This window comes from Triticum urartu, chromosome 5 (genome assembly GCF_003073215.2).
Source record: "Triticum urartu cultivar G1812 chromosome 5, Tu2.1, whole genome shotgun sequence".
NCBI lineage: Eukaryota > Viridiplantae > Streptophyta > Magnoliopsida > Poales > Poaceae > Triticum > Triticum urartu.
This window is the reverse complement of record NC_053026.1, coordinates 528,164,821-528,185,669: the sequence shown is the minus strand read 5'-3', so window position 1 is coordinate 528,185,669 and position 20,849 is coordinate 528,164,821. Positions and strand designations below refer to the sequence as shown.

At 47.9% G+C, this 20,849-nt stretch overlaps 1 protein-coding gene across 1 annotated transcript; it reads left to right on the top strand.

The window, feature by feature from the left end:
* Positions 1-18,558: 18,558 nt before the first annotated feature.
* On the top strand, positions 18,559-20,446 carry LOC125556597. The gene is made up of 3 exons (XM_048719294.1): positions 18,559-19,256; positions 19,818-19,883; positions 19,976-20,446. The coding sequence occupies exons 1-3, from the start codon at positions 19,215-19,217 to the stop codon at positions 20,303-20,305; spliced, it is 438 nt and encodes a 145-aa protein (XP_048575251.1). The 5' UTR covers positions 18,559-19,214; the 3' UTR covers positions 20,306-20,446.
* The last annotated feature ends 403 nt before the right edge of the window (positions 20,447-20,849 follow it).

Sequence of the window (20,849 nt, the reverse complement as noted above, 5' to 3'; positions counted from 1 at the left end):
CTTTTCCCTTTGCTCTTTTCTTGAAACTAGTGATCTTGTCAACCATCAACACTTGATGTTTTTCTTGATTTCTACCTTCGTTGATTTCAGCATCACGAAGAGCTTGGAATTGTTTCCGTTATCCCTTGCATACTATAGTTCATCACGAAGTTCTACTAACTTGGTGATGGTGACTAGAGAATTCTATCAATCACTATCTTATCTGGAAGATTAACTCCCACTTGATTCAAGCGATTGTAGTACCCAGACAATCTGAGCACATGCTCACTAGTTGAGCGATTCTCCTCCATCTTTTAGCTACAAAACTTGTTGGAGACTTTATATCTCTCAACTCGGGTATTTGCTTGAAATATTAACTTCAACTCCTGGAACATCTCATATGGTCCATGACGTTCAAAACGTCTTTGAAGTCCCGATTCTAAGCCGTTAAGCATGGTGCACTAAACTATCGAGTAGTCATCATATTGAGCTAGCCAAACGTTTATAACGTCTGTATCTGCTCCTGTAATAGGTCTGTCACCCAGCGGTGCATCAAGGACATAATTCTTTTGTGCAGCAATGAGGATAAACCTCAGATCACGGATCCAATCCGCATCATTGCTACTAACATCTTTCAACTTAGTTTTCTCTAGGAACATATCAAAAATAAAATAGGGGAGCTAAACGCGAGCTATTGATCTACAACATAGATATGCTAATACTACCAGGACTAAGTTCATGATAAATTTAAGTTCAATTAATCATATTACTTAAGAACTCCCACTTAGATAGACATCCCTCTAATCCTCTAAGTGATCACGTGAAAGGATCGATATGGTTGGCTAGGGGGGGGTGAATAGGCAACTAACAATTTTTAGCTTTTCTTTAGCAATTTAAACTTTGCATCAAAATAGGTTGTCTAGACATGCAACTAGATGAGCAACCTATATGATGCAACACGAATAGGAACACAAGCAAGCACGATATATGAAACAAATAAGCTACACAAGTAAAGGCACGAGATAACCAAAAGTGGAGACGGTGGAGACGAGGATGTGCTGCCGAAGTTCCTTCCCTTTGAGAGGAAGTACGTCTCCGTTGGAGCGGTGTGGAGGCACAATGCTCCCCAAGAAGCCACTAGGGCCACCGTAATCTCCTCACGCCCTCACACAAAGCGAGATGCCGTGATTCCACTATTGGTGCCCTTGGAGGCGGCGACCGAACCTTTACAAACGAGGTTGGGGCAATCTCCACAACTCAATTGGAGGCTCCCAACGACACCACGAAGCTTCACCACAATGGACTATGGCTTCGTGGTGACCTCAACCGTCTAGGATGCTCAAACACCCAAGAGTAACAAGATCCGCAAGGGATTAGTAGGGGGAATCAAATATCTCTCAGTGGAAGTGTAGATCAGGGTCTTCTCAACCACTCCCTAGCAAATCAACAAGTTTGGTTGGCTAGGGAGTGAGATCGGGCGAAAATGGAGCTTGAGCAATAATGGAGCTTTAATGGTGGAAGAGGTGAGTCAATGGGGAAGAAGGAGACCCTTTATATAGTGTGCGGAAAAGATCCAACCGTTACCCACCTACCAGCCCGTGGCCAGTGGTACTACCGCGCACGGCCAGCGGTACTACCGCAAGGCCGCGCGGTAGTACTGCTTGCAACCAAGCGGTACTACCGCACGGTAGTGCGGTACTACCGTACCACCCTACGGTACTGCCGCGACCCCCAGCCAGGGAAACAGACGCAAGCTGGGGCGGTACTTCCGCCCGCGCGGTACTACCGTGCCATCAGGGCGGTACTACCGTGAGGCAAAAAGTCCCGATAGGGGGGAGGGGAACTTCCGTGCATACTTCCACAAAAGAACGGAAGTAGCAAAAACTCGACACAGTAGTACTGCCGAGGGGCGGTACTACTGCCTGACCGCCTAGCGCGGTACTACCGCACGGCGAAAGCGGTACTACCGCGGCAGGTGCGAATGTAAAAAATTACATCCGCTCCTACCACCGCAACCGGGCGGCACTAGCCGGGTGGGGCAGCGGTAGTAAGGCTCTGGGGGAGCGGTACTACCATGAGCACACAAGCAGTCAGTCAACTATGGCAGGAAAATGGAGGAAACTCCAAGGAAGAAGGAGGGGATAAAAAGGAGACGTGTACGTGATGATTCCACCCAAACCTTTCCAACGCGGACCCCCTCTTAATAGTACGGCTTTCCTACGACTCAAATCCACCAAAAAGAAACATAGAAAAGACACCGTCTTCGTCAGTCTTCGAGGGGCACCCAATCGTCTTGTGCCTAGCAGAGAAGAGTCTGGAAAGCTCATGGCACACGATTAGTCCGCAAATGCATTGTCATCAATCACCAAAACACTTAGGGATAAATATGACCTTACAATCTCCCCCTTTTTGGTGGATTGATGACAATACGGGATTTGCACAAAGAAAATAATATTAAGTAAATGCAAACCCCTCCTCTCTATAATATAGACGGGCTCCCCCTAGATGTGTGCTACCTAGATGAGTGCTTTGAACTGCACGGCACACGAATACTAGGATCAAAGCTCCCCCTATATTATAGAGACAAGGCATATCTATCACTAGACAAGATATACCATACATAAGTTAACTACGATAGATAAAGTGCATATGTCTTACACCATATGGAGGAAAGGTCTCGGAAGCACAAACCGAACTAAAACAAACGAGGTCCAAATGACAAAGCAAACAAAGCAAACAAACACACCAAACACAATGCAAATCCCTACACTCTCTCCCCCTTTGGCATCGAGACGCCAAAAAGGCAGAGAGGACACCTACAGACACGGGGTGGCTCAGGCAGAGAAGTCGTCCCACTGCTCCTCGTGCTCCTCGTCAGACTCAGCGGCGGGGATAGTCTCCTCCATGTCATCCTCTGAACTGGTCCACTTGTAGCCCTGCTTAGACATCCAGGCAGCCTCAGGAGTGATGACGTCCTCAGACCCGCCAGACACATCCTCTCCATAGAGCCTCATCACCTTCTTGTCACAGCGGCGACTCTCCTTGTCAGACACGTGAGCCCTGTACTGTCCCTTCGCCTGCATGCAGAAGAGAGTCTTCATCTTGTTCTTCAGCTTCTTGGCCCATGATGGCTCAGAGGAAGAAGTGGTGGACTTGGCAGCACGGTCCTCAGCACGGTCCTCAGTAGCCTCCCCCTGACCAGCAGCCCTCCTAGCAGAAGATGCCTCAGCACGAGTAGTGGTGTTGGCCCAGTTGGGCTTGACGCGGAGGCTGATGGACTCATGGCGAATCCAGTCTGGAGCAAGGAACTCATCACCTGGATACGTCTTCTCCCAAGTGGAAGAGAGCAGCAGAAACAGGTACGGTCCATAGATAGGTACCTTGCGAGTGAACACCGCAAACCGAAGCTCACACCACATGATGTGAGAGACATCAAGCGGCTGAGTCTGAGAAGAACGTGCCTCTGCACACAAGAGCAGCATGTCCACTAGATATGCATGAACCTTGTCCTTGTCGCCAATGCGTGGGAACATAGTGTTGTGGAAGATGCGATGCATGATATCCAGAAAGGAGTTCAACACCCAAGATGACTTCCCATTGGGGAGTACCTTCTCAACAAGGAAGGGCTGAAGCTGGTTCTTGTTGGCAGACTCAGAATTGGCATGGGGGCGGACGCCAACGGGGGTGTGAAGCCCGTCATCAGGAATGTGCAGCAGATTCATGAACTCTTTCCATGTAGCAGACAGCTGACGCCCATTGGTCATCCAAGTCATCCTCCGCTCCTCCCCGGGATGAAAGTACACTGAGGCAAAGAACTGACAGATAAGCTCAGGGTCATAGTCAAGGTGAAAGGAGATCACCGGCTCAATAGCAAACTGCTCCACCAAGTCCAGAGCCTCTCCAAAATAGTCATGAAACTTGTCTTTCCGCAGGTGATGCATGTCTATCCACTTAACATCCATGTAGGTATTCTGCTTGTTCTTGATCACATCCAGATAGATGAGAGCCTGTTGCTTGGTCCAGAACAACTCGGTGCCTCTGAGGATAGCCCGAGGATTCACATAGGGATTGATCTTTTGGCGCTCGACATACTCAGTAGTTGAAATCTCGTCCATGCCCTTAGCCGGTTCCTTGTGCTTGCTGGCAGTGGTCTTGACATTGCGCTTGGGGGCATTGGAGCCCTCTGGAGCTTCATCTTGGGGGTTGCGCAGATGCTTGGAGCCAGTGTCACGACTGGGATTGGAACGGCGAGAGCCACCACCTGATACACAGAACGCAAAAACACCCACAACGGCCAAGAGAGATTAATGCAAAGACCACAACAAAGCAAGTGAAACAAGTAGAAGGCACACATGATACATGCCTAGAGAGAGATTTGATCCCTACGATAGTACTGCCAAGAGCTGCGGAGCTAAGAGAGTAGTACGGCTCTTAGACGCGGTAGTACCGTGCAAGATCACGGTAGTACCGGGTGTAGGAGCGGTAGTACGACCTTAGCACCGCGGCCGGCGCGGTAGTACCGCGTCTGCGGAGCGGTAGTACCGCACGGTACGGTAGTACCGCGCCTGACGGGCGGTAGTACCGCGAGAGTGGTAGTACCGCACATCGGGCACGGTAGTACCGCACCGCGTCAGATCTGAACTGGTTCAAATCTGAGAAAGCCCGCGAAAACACGGCAGTACTACGGTTGGACAAAACTACCACAAGACAGCATATCAAGTATGTTTCCTACGCATCACGACTCTCCTACATCCTACTCTTGCATAGATTTGGCCTAAAATCTCAAGAACAACAAGTTTCTCCCCAAAAGCCTAGAAGCAAGAAAACAACCAAGAAAGAGAGGGATTTGGGGAAAAACCTTGGTCCATGGCAAGAGGAAGTGGTGGGGAACGATCCCACCGGTCGGAATCCGAGGAGAGTGGCCGGAGACGGAGATCCGGCGAGGGCCTCCGGCGCCGTTCTTGAGAGGGAGAGACGTGGAGAGAGAGACAATGAATGGGTATGGGGAGTTGGAACTCCCCTGCCCGAGTCATAACCCCCCACGCGCCCTTGACGGCGCGGTAGTACCGTGCCCAGACACAGTAGTACCGCGTGGTGCGGTAGTACCGTGCTGTGGCGCGGTAGTACCGTGCCTCCCAAGCGGTAGTACCGCGCCCAGATGCGGTAGTACCGTGGGCTCAAGAAGATGCACGTTTCGAGCCCGAAAAACTGGATCTTTGCACAAAATAACTCCGGGCCAACACAACACCACAAGACCACGCAACACACAAAACCAGAAAGGCACACGACAACCGAACCAACCACGAGACACCACCTCTCCGAAAGAGAGGGCGGTGGCCGTAGCCACCTATGTTAGAGTCAATTGGTATGGCACCGCGAAGAATTATCCTTGGGTCCATGACCAAAACTCGTCTTTGAAGCACAAGTACCATCAAAAATGGCTAATGTGAAAGACTTGATTGATTTATGAATAATGGGGGCAGGGAGAGTTCATTGAGAGAACATCACTCCCCCTATGTCCATGCCTACATCTAAATAGGACAACACGTTGAGTATGGTGGGGTGTGCAAGGGTTCACGCAACATTGCTCGAATCGATGATATTTAGCTCATGCCTTAAATCGCGAAATCTTGCTTCATCCAAGGGCTTCGTGAAGATATCTGCAAGGTTATCATGAGTGTTGACGTAGTTGAGCTCGATCTCTCCTCGCCTAATGTGATCCCGGATGAAGTGATACCGGATCTCAATATGCTTCGTCTTGAAGTGTTGCACCGGGTTGAGAGAGATCTTGATGGCACTTTCATTGTCACACCAAAGAGGCACTTTGTCACAAGTGACACCATAATCCTTTAAAGTTTGCCTCATCCATAAGAGTTGTGCACAACAACTACCGGCCGCAACATACTCCGCTTCGGTGGACGAGAGAGACACACAACTTTGCTTTTTGGAAGACCAACTTACCAAAGAGAAACCAAGGAATTGGCACCCTCCGGAAGTGGACTTCCTATCCACTTTATCTCCCGCCCAATCGGAATCCGAGTACCCTACAAGCTTGAAGTTTGATCCTCTTGGGTACCATAAGCCAAAGTTTGGGGTATGAGCCAAATATCGAAAGATTCGTTTGACCGCCACATAGTGACTTTCCTTAGGTGCGGCTTGAAACCGTGCACAAATTCCCACACTCAACATGATGTCCGGTCTAGATGCACAAAGGTAAAGCAAGGATCCAATCATGGAACGATATACCTTTTGATCCACCACTTTACCATTGGGATCTAAGTCAAGTTGGCACTTGGTGGGCATTGGAGTGGAAGCCGGCTTGACGTCACTTAGCTTGAATCTCTTGAGCATGTCTTGAGTGTATTGGATTGATTGATGAAGGTTCCTTCTCTTGTTTGCTTCACTTCGAACCCTAGAAAGAACTTCAACTCTCCCATGGAGGACATCTCGAACTTTGAGGTCATGAGAGCGGCAAATTCCTCATTGAAAGCTTTGTTAGGAGAACCAAAGATAATATCATCAACATATAATTGGCACACAAACAACTCCCCTTTGACCTTCTTAGTAAAAAGAGTGGGGTCGATTATCCCAACTTCAAAGCCACGGTCTTGTAACAACTCGGTAAGGTGGTCATACCACGCACGTGGGGCTTGTTTAAGGCCATAGAGTGCCTTATCGAGTTGATACACATGATCGGGAAAGTAGGGATCCTCGAACCCGGGGGGTTGCTTGACGTACACCAATTCATTAATGGGACCATTAAGAAAAGCACTCTTCACATCCATTTGATGTAACTTAAAGTTATGATGAGAAGCATATGCAATCAACATGCGAATGGATTCAAGACGAGCAACGGGAGCAAAGGTTTCACCGTAGTCGATACCCTCGACTTGGGAGTAGCCTTGTGCTACCAAACGAGCCTTGTTGCGAATGATAATACCATGGGCATCTTGCTTGTTCTTGAATATCCACTTGGTTCCAATGACATTGTGGTTCCCCGTTGGCCTTGGTACCAATCTCCACACTTTGTTGCGCTCGAAGTTGTTGAGTTCTTCGTGCATGGCATTGAGCCAACCCGGATCTTCTAGCGCCTCATAGACCTTGTGGGGTTCCACACAAGAGACAAACGCATGATGCTCACAATAATTTGCTAATTGTCTACGAGTGCTTACCCCCTTTCTTAAGCTTCCAAGCACATTCGTCATGAGGTGATCCTTGGTGGAGAGCTTGGAAGCAACCTTGGCGGCACGACGCTCTAATTCCTCCTCGGTGGTGAGTTGAGGAGTGGTTACTTGATCATCTTGAGCACCGTCATGAACTTGTTCTTGATCTTGAACTTGCTCCGGGGAGAGAACTTGACCTTGGGCATCACTTGGTGTGTCCACACCGTCTTGAGTATGATCTAGCCCTTGGTCTTGTTCATGAGGTTGAGGGCCTTCACTTTGTTCTTCAGAAGCGTGTGGGCCTTGGGTTGGTGATGGCTCCACTTGAGTGGAGCATTGTCCTTCTCCTTCGGCCACAAGGGGTTCCTCAATGGGTAGGATGAAACCAACACCCATTCTTCTTATGGCTTGAGGAGGAATTTCATCACCTACATCACAAGTGCCACTTTGCTCCACTTGGGAGCCGTTATTCTCATCAAACTCCACGTTACACGTCTCCTCAATAAGTCCCGTGGATTTATTGAGGACATGGTAAGCATGAGAGTTTGTAGCATAACCAACAAATATGCCCTCATAAGCTCTAGCCTCGAATTTAGACAACCGAACACCTTTCTTGAGAATGAAACACTTACACCCGAATACCCGGAAGTACTTGAGGTTGGGCTTGTTACCGGTGTGTATCTCATATGGAGTCTTGTTCAAGCCCTTGCAGAGGTAGAGCCAATTGGATGCATGACACGCGATGTTGATGGCTTCGGCCCAAAAGTTGTACGGAGACTTGAACTCCGCCATCATGGTCCTTGCCGCATCCATCAACGTCCGGTTCTTCCTCTCCGCAACACCGTTTTGTTGAGGGGTGTATGGTGCGGAATATTGATGCTTGATTCCCTCATCACTAAGAAATTCATCCAAGGTGTAGTTCTTGAACTCGGTGCCGTTGTCACTTCTTATTGTCAAGATCTTTGCATTGTGTTGACGTTGTGCTTCATTTGCAAAGTCAATGACGGTTTGATGGGTCTCGCTCTTCCTCTTGAAGAAATACACCCACGTGTACCTTGAGTAGTCATCCACAATCACCAAACAATACTTCCTACCTCCAAGACTATCGAAGGATGGAGGCCCAAAGAGATCCATGTGAAGGAGCTCCAAAGGCCTCTTTGAATAAATGATAGTCGAGGGAGGGTGAGCCTTCTCATGTAGCTTTCCTTCGATACAGGCACTGCAAGCACGATCTTTAGCAAAACTAACATTCGTTAGTCCATGGACATGGTCCCCCTTTAGGAGACTTTGCAAAGATCTCATATTGACATGGGCTAAACGGCGATGCCAAAGCCATCCCACATCAACTTTAGCCATTAGGCATGTCGCGGTCTTAGTGGGTCGCTCCAAAAAGTTAATCACATATAGACCGTTCTTGACATGCCCAACAAAGGCTACTTTAAGAGTCTTGCTCCACAAGAGGGCCACGGTATCGATATCAAAGAAAGTGGCAAAGCCCATGATTGCAAGTTGACGAACGGAAAGTAAATTGTATGCAAGGGACTCAACAAGCATGACCTTCTCGACCGTGAGATCATGAGAGATGACAACCTTGCCAAGTCCCAATACCTTAGAAGATGAGGCGTCACCCCACTCGACATTGGTGGGCATAGATGGAACCTTGTGCACGTCCACCACCAAGTCCTTGCTTCCGGTCATATGATTTGTAGCTCCACTATCGAGCAACCATGATCCACCACCGGAAGCAAACACCTACAAGAGATCAATGCTTGGTTTTAGGTACCCATTTTGTAATGGGTCCTTTGATGTTAGTAACAAGGGTCTTAGGAACCCAAATAGACCATTCAATGTACTCATGAAGAGAACCAACAAATTTGGCATAAACATGCCCATCACTAGCACGGCACAACACATAAGAAGGATTAAAATCGTCGGCTTTGTTGGGTGAGGTGACATTGCCCTTCTTGACTTTGTTCTTCTTATTCTCCTTGGGGACACTCTCTCCCGCCCTCACAAAGGTTTGCATGAGGGGAGGAGGTCGTTTGGTCTTGTCATTCTTCTTCTTGTTCTTGGAGTCGGGGACGTACCCAACCCCTTCCTTCGCCACACCTCCCTTTCGGTTGATCAATAGATCATTGAGGTTCTTCTTGCCTTGTATGCAAGTCACAAGGCCTCTCTCAAGTTGCTCCTTCAACTTAGCATTTTCTTCAACAAGATGTATATGCTCACAACACGGGTTAGTAGCATTTGCATTATCAATTAAAACCATATGAGGAAAAGTTTCTTTCTCCTTAGTTAGCTTCACTTGGAGTTGACCATGAGACTCCTTGAGACTAGCGTGGATACCCTTCAAGGCCTTGTGGGCCTTGTCAAGTATATCAAACTCCACTTTGAGTCTAGCAAGATCAACCCCGAGTTTGGCCTTCTCGGAATTTAGCACACGAGAAACAACGAGGGCATGATCATAATCTTTCTCTAACTTAGCATGATCAACATTGTGTGACTCCTCAAGAGCCAAACGAAGACCACGCTCTTCCTCAAGAGCATTGGAAAGATCCGAAATCTCATCGGCATAGTCACGACTATGCCCTTCCATCTTCGAGATGGTGTCTTCGTGAGCCTCGATCATGTCATTGGCCTCACCAAGTTGTTCCAAGAGAGCAACAAAGTGCTTCTTGGATTTTCCCTTGAGTTTACCCATAAAGGCCTCAAACTCGTTGGCCTCCACATTAGTTCCCTCAACTTTATTAATGCTATCCGTTTGGGAAGGATGATTAATGATGGTAGTTTTGATGTTGGAGGTTACCTTGTTGGTGGCTTTAGCCATGAGGCACTTGGCGGTGATGCTTTCGTTGGGTGAGTCGAAGAGGGACACTCGTGACATTGTTGCAATGGCGACGGAGGCCATGGAAACCGACTCATCATCTTCATCATCGTCATCATCCTCATTGTACTCTTCTTGCACAACCAAGGCCTTGGGAGGAGTCTTCTTGGTGAAGTTGTTCTTGTTGGGGAACGACTTGGCCTTGTCCTTTCGGATGAGTTTGCCACCATTGTCTTCCCTCTTCTCATACGGGCATTCCGCAACGAAATGACTTACGTTGCCGCAATTGTAGCAAGTCCTTACACGTTGCTTGCCCCTTGTGCCACTCGAGTTGTTTTTGCTAAAGTTGGGCCTCGAGTTTTTCTTGCTCCAAAATTGCCTTGAAGCAAGTGCCATATGTTCATGATATGCATACTTCATATCTTCGGGGTTGCTCTCCTCTTCTTCCTCTTCTTCTTCTTCCACGGTGAGCTTGGCCTTCAATGCAAGGTTAGGCTTCTTTGCCCGTTGAGAACGGAGCACCGCATTGTCGGCGGTCTTGTCCAAAATGTTCATGGCCACAAACTCATCCAACACTTCGCTTGATGTCAAAGTGTGGAAGTCCGGTCTTTGACGAATGACGGAGGACATGGCCTTGTGGTAGGGCATCATCGCCTTGAGGAATTTGCGCTTGATCCAATTGTCATCCGTGTCCTTGCTCCCGTGATCTCGTAGTGAGACCGCGAGTTTGGTGACTCTCCGATAGAGCTCACGAGGTTCTTCATCTTCCTTCATTGCAAACTCATCGGCCTCATCTTGTACCACTTCATAGTTGGACCATTGAATGCTTGCGCTTCCCCGGTAGAGAGACACGACACAATGCCATGCATCTTTGGCCAAGGCGAAGGGACGAAGATGAGGTAGGTCTTCGGGTGGAAATGCATCTTGAATGATGAAGAGAGCATTCTCATTGAATTGATTGTCCGCGGCTTCTCGAGGAGTGAAGTTGCTTGGATCATGTGGATAAAAACCTTCTTCAATGATTCTCCAAAGGTTAGTGTTCACATGATTTAAATGACGTTTAAAGCGGTAAACCCATGAATCAAAATCCTCATTTTTCACAATATTAGGGGGAGGACCGGCATGATTCAAATGAGTGGAAGGAACCGGTCCACCATAAACAAGTGGTGGTTCCACATGGGCAAAGATGCCGGTGCCATTCTTGCCACTAGAAGAAGGAGCCTTTTCACTACTAGCTTCCCCCCTTTCAGGGATAGCATCCGACACCTTGTTGGCGGGATCCCCCACTTCCAACGGTGCGGTTGATAGTTTAAGCCCCTCAAGAAATTTAGTAAACATGCTTTCAACTTCGGTCGTCATGGAGGTTTTCAATGTCTCCAAGGCTACATTAAACTCCTCACGAGAGACCGAAGTTCCCCCATCACCCGTAGACGAGATAGGATTCACACCGGAGTGTTCCTCCGCTCCGTCTACGGTATCAACCATACTCTTCGGACGGTAAAGTCCTTAATAAAGAGACGAGGCTCTGATACCAATTGAAAGGATCGATATGGTTGACTAGAGGGGGGGGTGAATAGGCAACTAACAATTTTTAGCTTTTCTTTAGCAATTTAAACTTTGCATCAAAATAGGTTGTCTAGACATGCAACTAGATGAGCAACCTATATGATGCAACACGAATAGGAACACAAGCAAGCACGATATATGAAACAAATAAGCTACACAAGTAAAGGCACGAGATAACCAAAAGTGGAGACGGTGGAGACGAGGATGTGTTGCCGAAGTTCCTTCCCTTTGAGAGGAAGTACGTCTCCGTTGGAGCGGTGTGGAGGCACAATGCTCCCCAAGAAGCCACTAGGGCCACCGTAATCTCCTCATGCCCTCACACAAAGCGAGATGCCGTGATTCCACTATTGGTGCCCTTGGAGGTGGCGACCGAACCTTTACAAACGAGGTTGGGGCAATCTCCACAACTCAATTGGAGGCTCCCAACGACACCATGAAGCTTCACCACAATGGACTATGGCTTCGCGGTGACCTCAACCGTCTAGGATGCTCAAACACCCAAGAGTAACAAGATCCGCAAGGGATTAGTAGGGGGAATCAAATATCTCTCGGTGGAAGTGTAGATCGGGGCCTTCTCAACCACTCCCGAGCAAATCAACAAGTTTGGTTGGCTAGGGAGTGAGATCGGGCGAAAATGGAGCTTGGAGCAATAATGGAGCTTTAATGGTGGAAGAGGTGAGTCAACGGGGAAGAAGGAGACCCTTTATATAGTGTGTGGAAAAGATCCAACCGTTACCCACCTACCAACCCGTGGCCAGCGGTACTACCGTGCACGACCAGCGGTACTACCGCAAGGCCGCGCGGTAGTACTGCTTGCAACCAAGCGGTACTACCGTACCACCCTACGGTACTGCCGCGACCCCCAGCCAGGGAAACAGACGCAAGCTGGGGCGGTACTTCCGCCCGCGCGGTACTACCGCGCCATCAGGGCGGTACTACCGTGAGGCAAAAAGCCCCGATAGGGGGAGGGGAACTTCCGTGCATACTTCCGCAAAAGAACGGAAGTAGCAAAAACTCGACACAGTAGTACTGCCGAGGGGCGGTACTACTGCCTGACCGCCTAGCACGGTACTACCGCACGGCGAAAGCGGTACTACCGCGGCAGGTGCGGATGTAAAAAATTGCATCCGCTCCTACTACCGCAACCGGGCGGCACTAGCCGGGTGGGGCAGCGGTAGTAAGGCTCCGGGGGAGCGGTACTACCGTGAGCACCAGCGGTACTACCGTGCCACTGCGCGGTACTACCGTGGATGCCCACGGTACTACCGTTAATCCTGGAGCGGTACTACCGCAACCACACAAGCAGTCAGTCAACTATGGCAGGAAAACGGAGGAAGCTCCAAGGAAGAAGGAGGGGATAAAAAGGAGACATGTACGTGATGATTCCACCCAAACCTTTCCAACGCGGACCCCCTCTTAATAGTACGGCTTTCCTACGAATCAAATCCACCAAAAAGAAACATAGAAAAGACGTCGTCTTCGTCAGTCTTCGAGGGGCACCCAATCGTCTTGTGCCTAGCAGAGAAGAGTCTGGAAAGCTCATGGCACACGATTAGTCCGCAAATGCATTGTCATCAATCACCAAAACACTTAGGAATAAATATGACCTTACATCACGTGATCCAAATCAACTAAACCATAACCGATCATCACGTGAAATGGAGTAGTTTTCAATGGTGAACATTGCTATGTTGATCATATCTACTATATGATTCAGGCTCGACCTTTCGGTCTCAGTGTTCCGAGGCCATATCTGCATATGCTACGCTCGTCAAGTTTAACCTAAGTATTCTGCGTGTGCAAAAACTGGCTTGCACCCGTTGTAGATGGACGTAGAGTTTATCACACCCGATCATCACGTGGTGTCTGGGCACGACGAACTTTGGCAACGGTGCATACTCAGGGAGAACACTTTTTATCTTGAAATTTAGTGAGAGATCATCTTATAATGCTACCGTCAATCAAAGCAAGATAAGATGCATAAAAGATAAACATCACATGCAATCAATATAAGTGATATGATATGGCCATCATCATCTCCGAAGTACCGTCATGATCACCATCGTCACCGGCGCGACACCTTGATCTCCATCGTTGCATCGTTGTAGTCTCGCCAACCTTATGCTTCCACGACTATCGCTACCTCTTAGTGATAAAGTAGAGCATTACAGCGCGATTGCATTGCATACAATAAAACGACAACCATATGGCTCCTGCCAGTTGCCGATAACTCGGTTACAAAACATGATCATCTCATACAATAAAATTTAGCATCATGTCTTGACCATATCACATCACAACATGCCCTGCAAAAACAAGTTAGACGTCCTCTACTTTGTTTGTTGCAAGTTTTACGTGGCTGCTACGGGCTTAAGCAAGAACCAATCTTACCTACGCATCAAAACCACAACGATAGTTTGTCAAGTTGGTGTTGTTTTAACCTTCGCAAGGACCGGGCGTAGCCACACTTGGTTCAACTAAAGTTGGAGAAACTGACACCCGCCGGCCACCTGTGTGCAAAGCACATCGGTAGAACCAGTCTCGCGTAAGCGTACGCGTAATGTCGGTCTGGGCCGCTTCATCCAACAATACCGCCGAACCAAAGTATGACATGCTGGTAAGCAATATGACTTATATCGCCCACAACTCACCTGTGTTCTACTCGTGCATATAACATCAACACATAAAACCTAGGCTCGGATGCCACTGTTGGGGAACGTAGTAATTTCAAAAAATTTCCTACGCACACACAAGATCATGGTGATGCATAGCAACGAGAGAGGAGAGTGTTGTCCACGTACCCTCGTAGACCGAAAGCGGAAGCGTTATAACAACACGGTTGATGTAGTCGTACGTCTTCACGGCCCGACCGATCAAACACCGAAACTACGGCACCTCTGAGTTCTAACACACGTTCAGCTCGATGACGATCCCCGGACTCCGATCCAGCAAAGTATCGGGGAAGAGTTCTGTCAGCACGACGGCGTGGTGACGATCTTGATGTTCTACTGTCGCAGGGCTTCGCCTAAGCACCGCTACAATATTATCGAGGATTATGGTGAAGGGGGGCACCGCACACGGCTAAGAGAACGATCATGAAGATCAACTTGTTGTGTCTAGAGGTGCCTCCTGCCCCCGTATATAAAGGAGCAAGGGAGAGGGGCGGCCGGCCATGATGAGGCGCGCCAGGGAGGAGTCCTACTCCTACCGGGAGTAGGACTCCCTCCTTTTTCCTTGTCCAAGTAGGAGAGGGGGAAGGAAGGGAGAGAAGAGAGGAAGGAAAGGGGGGGCGCCGCCCCTCCCTCCTTGTCCAATTCGGACTAGGGGGAGAGGGGGCGTGCGGCCTGCCCTGGCTGCCCCTCCTATTCTCCACTTTAGGCCCATGAGGCCCATTAACCCCCCGGGGGGTTCCGGTAACCCCTCGGTACTCCGGTTTTATCCGAAACTACTCCGGAACACTTCCGGTGTCCGAATATAGTCGTCCAATATATCAATCTTTATGTCTCGACCATTTCGAGACTCCTCGTTATGTCCGTGATCATATCCGGGACTCCGAACTAACTTCGGTACATCAAAACTAATAAACTCATAATATAATTGTCATCGAAACCTTAAGCGTGCGGACCCTACGGGTTCGAGAACAATGTAGACATGACCGAGACACGTCTCCGGTCAATAACCAATAGCGGAACCTGGATGCTCATATTGGCTCCCACATATTCTACGAAGATCGTTTATCGGTCAGACCGCATAACAACATACGTTGTTCCCTTTGTCATCGGTATGTTACTTGCCCGAGATTCGATCGTCGGTATCTCAATACCTAGTTCAATCTCGTTGTCGGCAAGTCTCTTTACTCGTTCCGTAATACATCATCTCGCAACTAACTCATTAGTTGCATTGCTTGCAAGGCTTAGGTGATGTGCATTACCGAGAGGGCCCAGAGATACCTCTCCGACAATCGGAGTGACAAATCCTAATCTCGAAATATGCCAACCCAACATATACCTTTGGAGACACCTGTAGAGCACCTTTATAATCACTCAGTTACGTTGTGACGTTTGGTAGCACACAAAGTGTTCCTCCAGTAAACGGGAGTTGCATAATCTCATAGTCATAGGAACATGTATAAGTCATGAAGAAAGCAATATCAACATACTAAACGATCGAGTGCTAAGCTAACGGAATGGGTCATGACAATCACATCATTCTTCTAATGATGTGATCCCGTTAATCAAATAACAACTCTTTTGTTCATGGTTAGGAAACATAACCATCTTCGATTAACGAGCTAGTCAAGTAGAGGCATACTAGTGACACTCTGTTTGTCTATGTATTCACACATGTATTATGTTTCCGGTTAATACAATTCTAGCATGAATAATAAACATTTATCATGATATAAGGAAATAAATAATAACTTTATTATTGCCTCTAGGGCATATTTCCTTCACTAGTTATCCTCACATACATGTGTATGGTGAATTGAGCATAGTTCAGATGGTTGGATTTCTTGTGGTGGAACCAGCTCACCAGAGGTTAAGTCATACACTTTGCACTAGTGTTTGCATTTTTCTGGATTAATTTTAGGCTTTTCTGCAATGCTTGTTTAATGGGAGGAGATATTCTCATAGTCAATCTTAACATGTTCTGCCGGTATTCAAAAGAATGAGTGTATGTGCGTGTATGTAAGCATCTTTGTATGTACTGTGTTAAAAACATACTATGTGTATGACCGAGTGTATGTGTTTGCACATAGATGTTACAGTATTAAGTAAGACTCAAGTAGAACCTTTTTTATGGCAATTTATATTTAGTTGGTAAGCATGACAAATCTGTTTCAGTTTTTTTTCTCAAAAATTTTCAGCGTTTGTAAATTAAATTGGTCATCCCCACACAACCATAAATTGCCATAAAAGACTGGATTTGTCATGTTTAAAAATCCAACGTCATAACAACCAAACGACTCTATGTCTCCCTCCTCCTCTCGTCGGTGTCGCCGCCGGTCCGCCTCGCCTCCGATGGGCTTTGGGCCATCAAGGTGTGGAGGATCTCGGGCCCCCGCCGACGGGAGGGACCCGATCTCGTTTTTGTTAAGTTCAACGTTTTCGTTGGGGCTGTGTGGCTGTGGTGATGTCCCTCAGTAGGAATATTGTTTTTCACGTCTGATTTTCCGTCCCTATGATGCGCATAACATTATCTTTTTTTTGAACACAGTACAGACGCAAGCGCTCATATAAACGCGCATACACTCACCCGTATGAACGCACACACGCACACCCTACCCCTATGAGCACCTCCGAGAGACTGAGCCGGCATATCATCTTGAGATTTTACGAAGTCACCGTAGGCGCCTCGTAGTCGACGGGAAGTCTCCTCCCACTGAAAGCGTATCACCGGAATTCCTGAAATAAATCCAGAAAAAATGCGAGCACCAGGATTTGAACCCTGATGGGTTGGGGATACCACTGTCCACCTAACCATCTCAACCAGAGGTTGGTTCGCGATGCGCATAACATTATCGGATGGCGTGTGAATATATCTGGCCATGGGCCGGGCTTGGGCCGGGCCTAAAAAAGCCCATGGCAGAAAACTGAGGCCCAGGCCCTCCCAGGCCCTACCATCGGGCCTACTTTTCAAGCCCAAGCCCGACCCATCTGGTAAAAAGCCCTTAGGGCTTAGGGCCGTGGGCTGGGCCTCTTCCTTAAAATGTCAATATGCTAAGCCCAAGCCCGCCCAGGCCCTGCTGGTGGGCTCAAAACTCAGGCCCAAGCCGGGCCCATGGTCAAGCCCATCGGGCCTAGGCCCTGGATTTTAGGGCCGGGCCTGGGTGGGCCGACAGGGCCGGGTCTAAGATGGCCAGGACTACGTGTGAAGGTGTGTCTTTGTCGAATCTCGCGAGATTCGGTAGGTGCTGGTCTTTGATGGATCTATTTGGATTCAGTTTTCGTTCGTCTTTATCGGCGATGCTTGCTGCTCTGGTGCGCTGGTTTTTTTTGGGGCCTTAGCACGACGATTTTTTAACTGTCTACGACAATAAGGTTTGTCTGGTTTCGATGAGGGAGAGGCGATGATGACGACGCGCCTTCAACTCACTCCCATACTTATGGTTATCGTTAATCTGACCTCAGTTAAAAAAACTTAGTAAACACGTGACAGTCGGTAAAATATGTGATTCCGGTAGTGTTCGCGTGGCCAATCGCGCAACCGCCAGATTGGTTCCGACGTGAAGAAGAGACCAGGGATCCATGGAGGCAGCTGCCGCAGCCCGCGAGGTCCCGCGCCTGCCGGAGGAGCTCCTCGCGACGATCATCTCCCTCACGTCGCCGCAGGACGCCTGCCGCGCGGCCGCCGTCTCCCGGGCCTTCCTCGCCGCCGCGGACTCCGACACCGTCTGGTCCGGCTTCCTGTCCCGCGACCTCCCGCAGCTCGTCGCCGAGGGCGAGCTCCCCCGCGTGCCGCCGTCCAGGAAGGCCCTGTTCCGGCGCCTCTCCGTCACCCCGGCCCTCCTGCCATGCAAGCTCGTTGTACGCATCGATAACAGACTCCCCGTGCCCTCTTGATTTCTCTCCTCGTTTCCGCTTGATCGGAATCGGCTGACGATGAACTAATCCCCCGTACCGTTCGTTCGTTCGATTCTTTGGCGCGGAGCATGCGGCTGGAGGTGAAGCAATTTTAACCAGATCATGTGCTGAATGAGGCATATATACCCTCAATCGGCATGCCTGCTCTTGCGCTTCTCTATGCTGGCCTTGATTGTGTGGTTGTCTGCCGGAATGATTGTTCCAGAAATTTGTTGTTTGGACTAACCTTGTTGTCTGGATTGATCCAGAACTTTGCACAGCAATTTGTAACTCAACTTTCGTTGTTAACCAAATGTAAGTGCATCGATCTGTATAATCTACTTGGTGTGGATGTACATGCCAAAACTCAAAAGCACATGTATCTATCTAAAGATTGTTCATAATTTATTTTTCAGGTATCTGTTATCATTTCGAAATGAATGCATGGGTTGTACTTCCTCCGTTTTGAATTACTTGTCGCAGGTATGGATGTATCTAGATGTATTTTAGTTCTAGATACATTCATTACTGCGATGAATAATTTGGAACGAAGGGAGTACAAATCAAGTAATCAATGCTACTGTATGGATGAGGTCAATGACGGAGATTTCATTTAGCTCACCTAATAGCAATGTTAGAGTTCCCTGCCAAGTCTATTGTGCGTTCTCATAGTACAGAGGATGAGTTTTTTTTTCAACTGAAGAGGATGAGTTTTTGTAAACGCATTTTTTTCCTACTAAATTCGACGAAAAATTGGCAGCATGGCAGTGCTAACAGTAGTAGTTTCTCCGAGGGAGATCAGTTTCTTACTTTCGTTAAATGATAATATTCATGCTGAAGATCATTGGCCCTCTCAAATTATTTTTCCATTTATATTGTTTCTACATCTATTGAAAGGTGAGTTAACAGGAACGATAGATAGATGATTTGCCGTACACTACCCCTAGGGCTTTATCTTCCATAGACACTAGTACATGGCTAAAACTTGTGTGTGAAGCTAGGATCACACGAGATCAATTTAACAGATTTTAGAATTTCTAATATCACGGGCGCCAAGTGCTTCCTGCTCTCGGCGAGGGCGCTGCATATCTCGCGGGGCGAGACGCCCTCCTCCTGGCAATGGATCCACCTCCGCGGCGACAAGATCCAAGGAAACGAGAGGTTCGATCGAGTCGAGCCTCCTTTTCGATTGTGGTGTTTTGGGGGCCAATTAGTTTTCCATTGGATTTTTCTTTTCACAATAAGTTTGATATACTACTAGTATAACACATTGCTATGAGATGACATGAATATATTAATCATTACCGGTGAATATCCAATTAGGCTTTTGAGCTCATCTACACCCTCTGGACAGTAAATTTAAAAAGATACAGAAAAATTCTGAAAAAAATCAGGTGAAAGATAGTTGAGTATGTGTTGTGCCAAGTTTCGGCTCATTTTGACAATATGAGTAGCTCTCACCAAAAAAAATCAGATCTGAGCAGCGCAAAACAGTTAACTTTTTCACAAATCCCAAATTTGTCTTTTTGCTGAGAACTTGTCAGATGTTCAAATGCGCTAAACTTTTGCACGGACATAACAAACTCAAGCATCTTTCATCAAAAAAAATAGATTTTTAAAATTTTGTTTACTATTTTTGGTGGGTTCGCTGTTCACTTCCGGGCTCATCTGAGCCCGGGAGCCAAAATGCCCGGTCCTCATTACCACAAACTTCTTCGGCAGGTTTTTGGAAGCAGCCAGGCTCCGCAAGGTTTCGCGGTTGGAAATCCGTGGGAAGATGCGCGCAATGTAGGATGCTCTCGCAGAACTCGGCGTACGCCGCTTACATGGTGTTCAAGTTGGCAGATAGTGGGTTCAACAAGCTGGATTTTCCGTTTCAGGTGGCATCAGTCAGCATTGGATGGATCCATTCAACACGGCAAGTTTGCCTTCAAGGCTACATGGAAGTTGGGGATGACGGAGTGACTCACAAAAATATTTGGAGGTATAGCTGGGAGGAAAAATGGGGACCTTGCAAGCGCAGTCGCGTTACTGGAGCAATTCATCTCACAGACAACATTGTGCTCCCTCGGAGAAGGGCTAACGGCTGGATGGAGGTCGAGTTGGGTGAGTTCTACAACGAGGAAGACGACGATGAGGTGTCTGTCAGCCTGATGCAGACAACAAGAGGAGTACAAGAGTGGTCTTGTTGTGTTGGGTGTCGAGGTTAGATCTAAGCAATGATGTGGACGAGCTTGTAAGATCGACCAAATGAGGGCCGTCGCACTTTTTCCTACATAGAAAACATTAGTTACTTACTATGCATCTACTGTATTGAAAATAAGGTTATGAAAAGATACGCCAGTTTGAATTGTTGCAAGCAAGACCTTCATTAACAAAAACCTATGTTGTTGAAAAGTGCATGTCTGCAGGATAGTTGCAGTTTTGCTATTTATCAGGTACCTGGAAATTGTTTCAGCCGTCAATCGCCTCTTCCTTCCTTCCTTCCTTCCAACCTCACCAGAGTAGAAAAAACCTCGTCGGAGAAGCCATTGCCCCACCATCTATCTTAGGGTGGTGGAGGTCGGTGGTTAGGACAGGGCACGTCAGGCGCATCGCAAGGAGGACGAAGGGCGTTGCGAGGATGAAGAAGATAAATAGTGCCTTTATTTGTTTACAACAGTTGGTTGGGAATCGGATGGTGCATAAAGAAAGTGACTGGCACTAGATCTTTTTTCAGGTGCCTTAGTTTGTCCCGATAGTTGCTATTTGTAA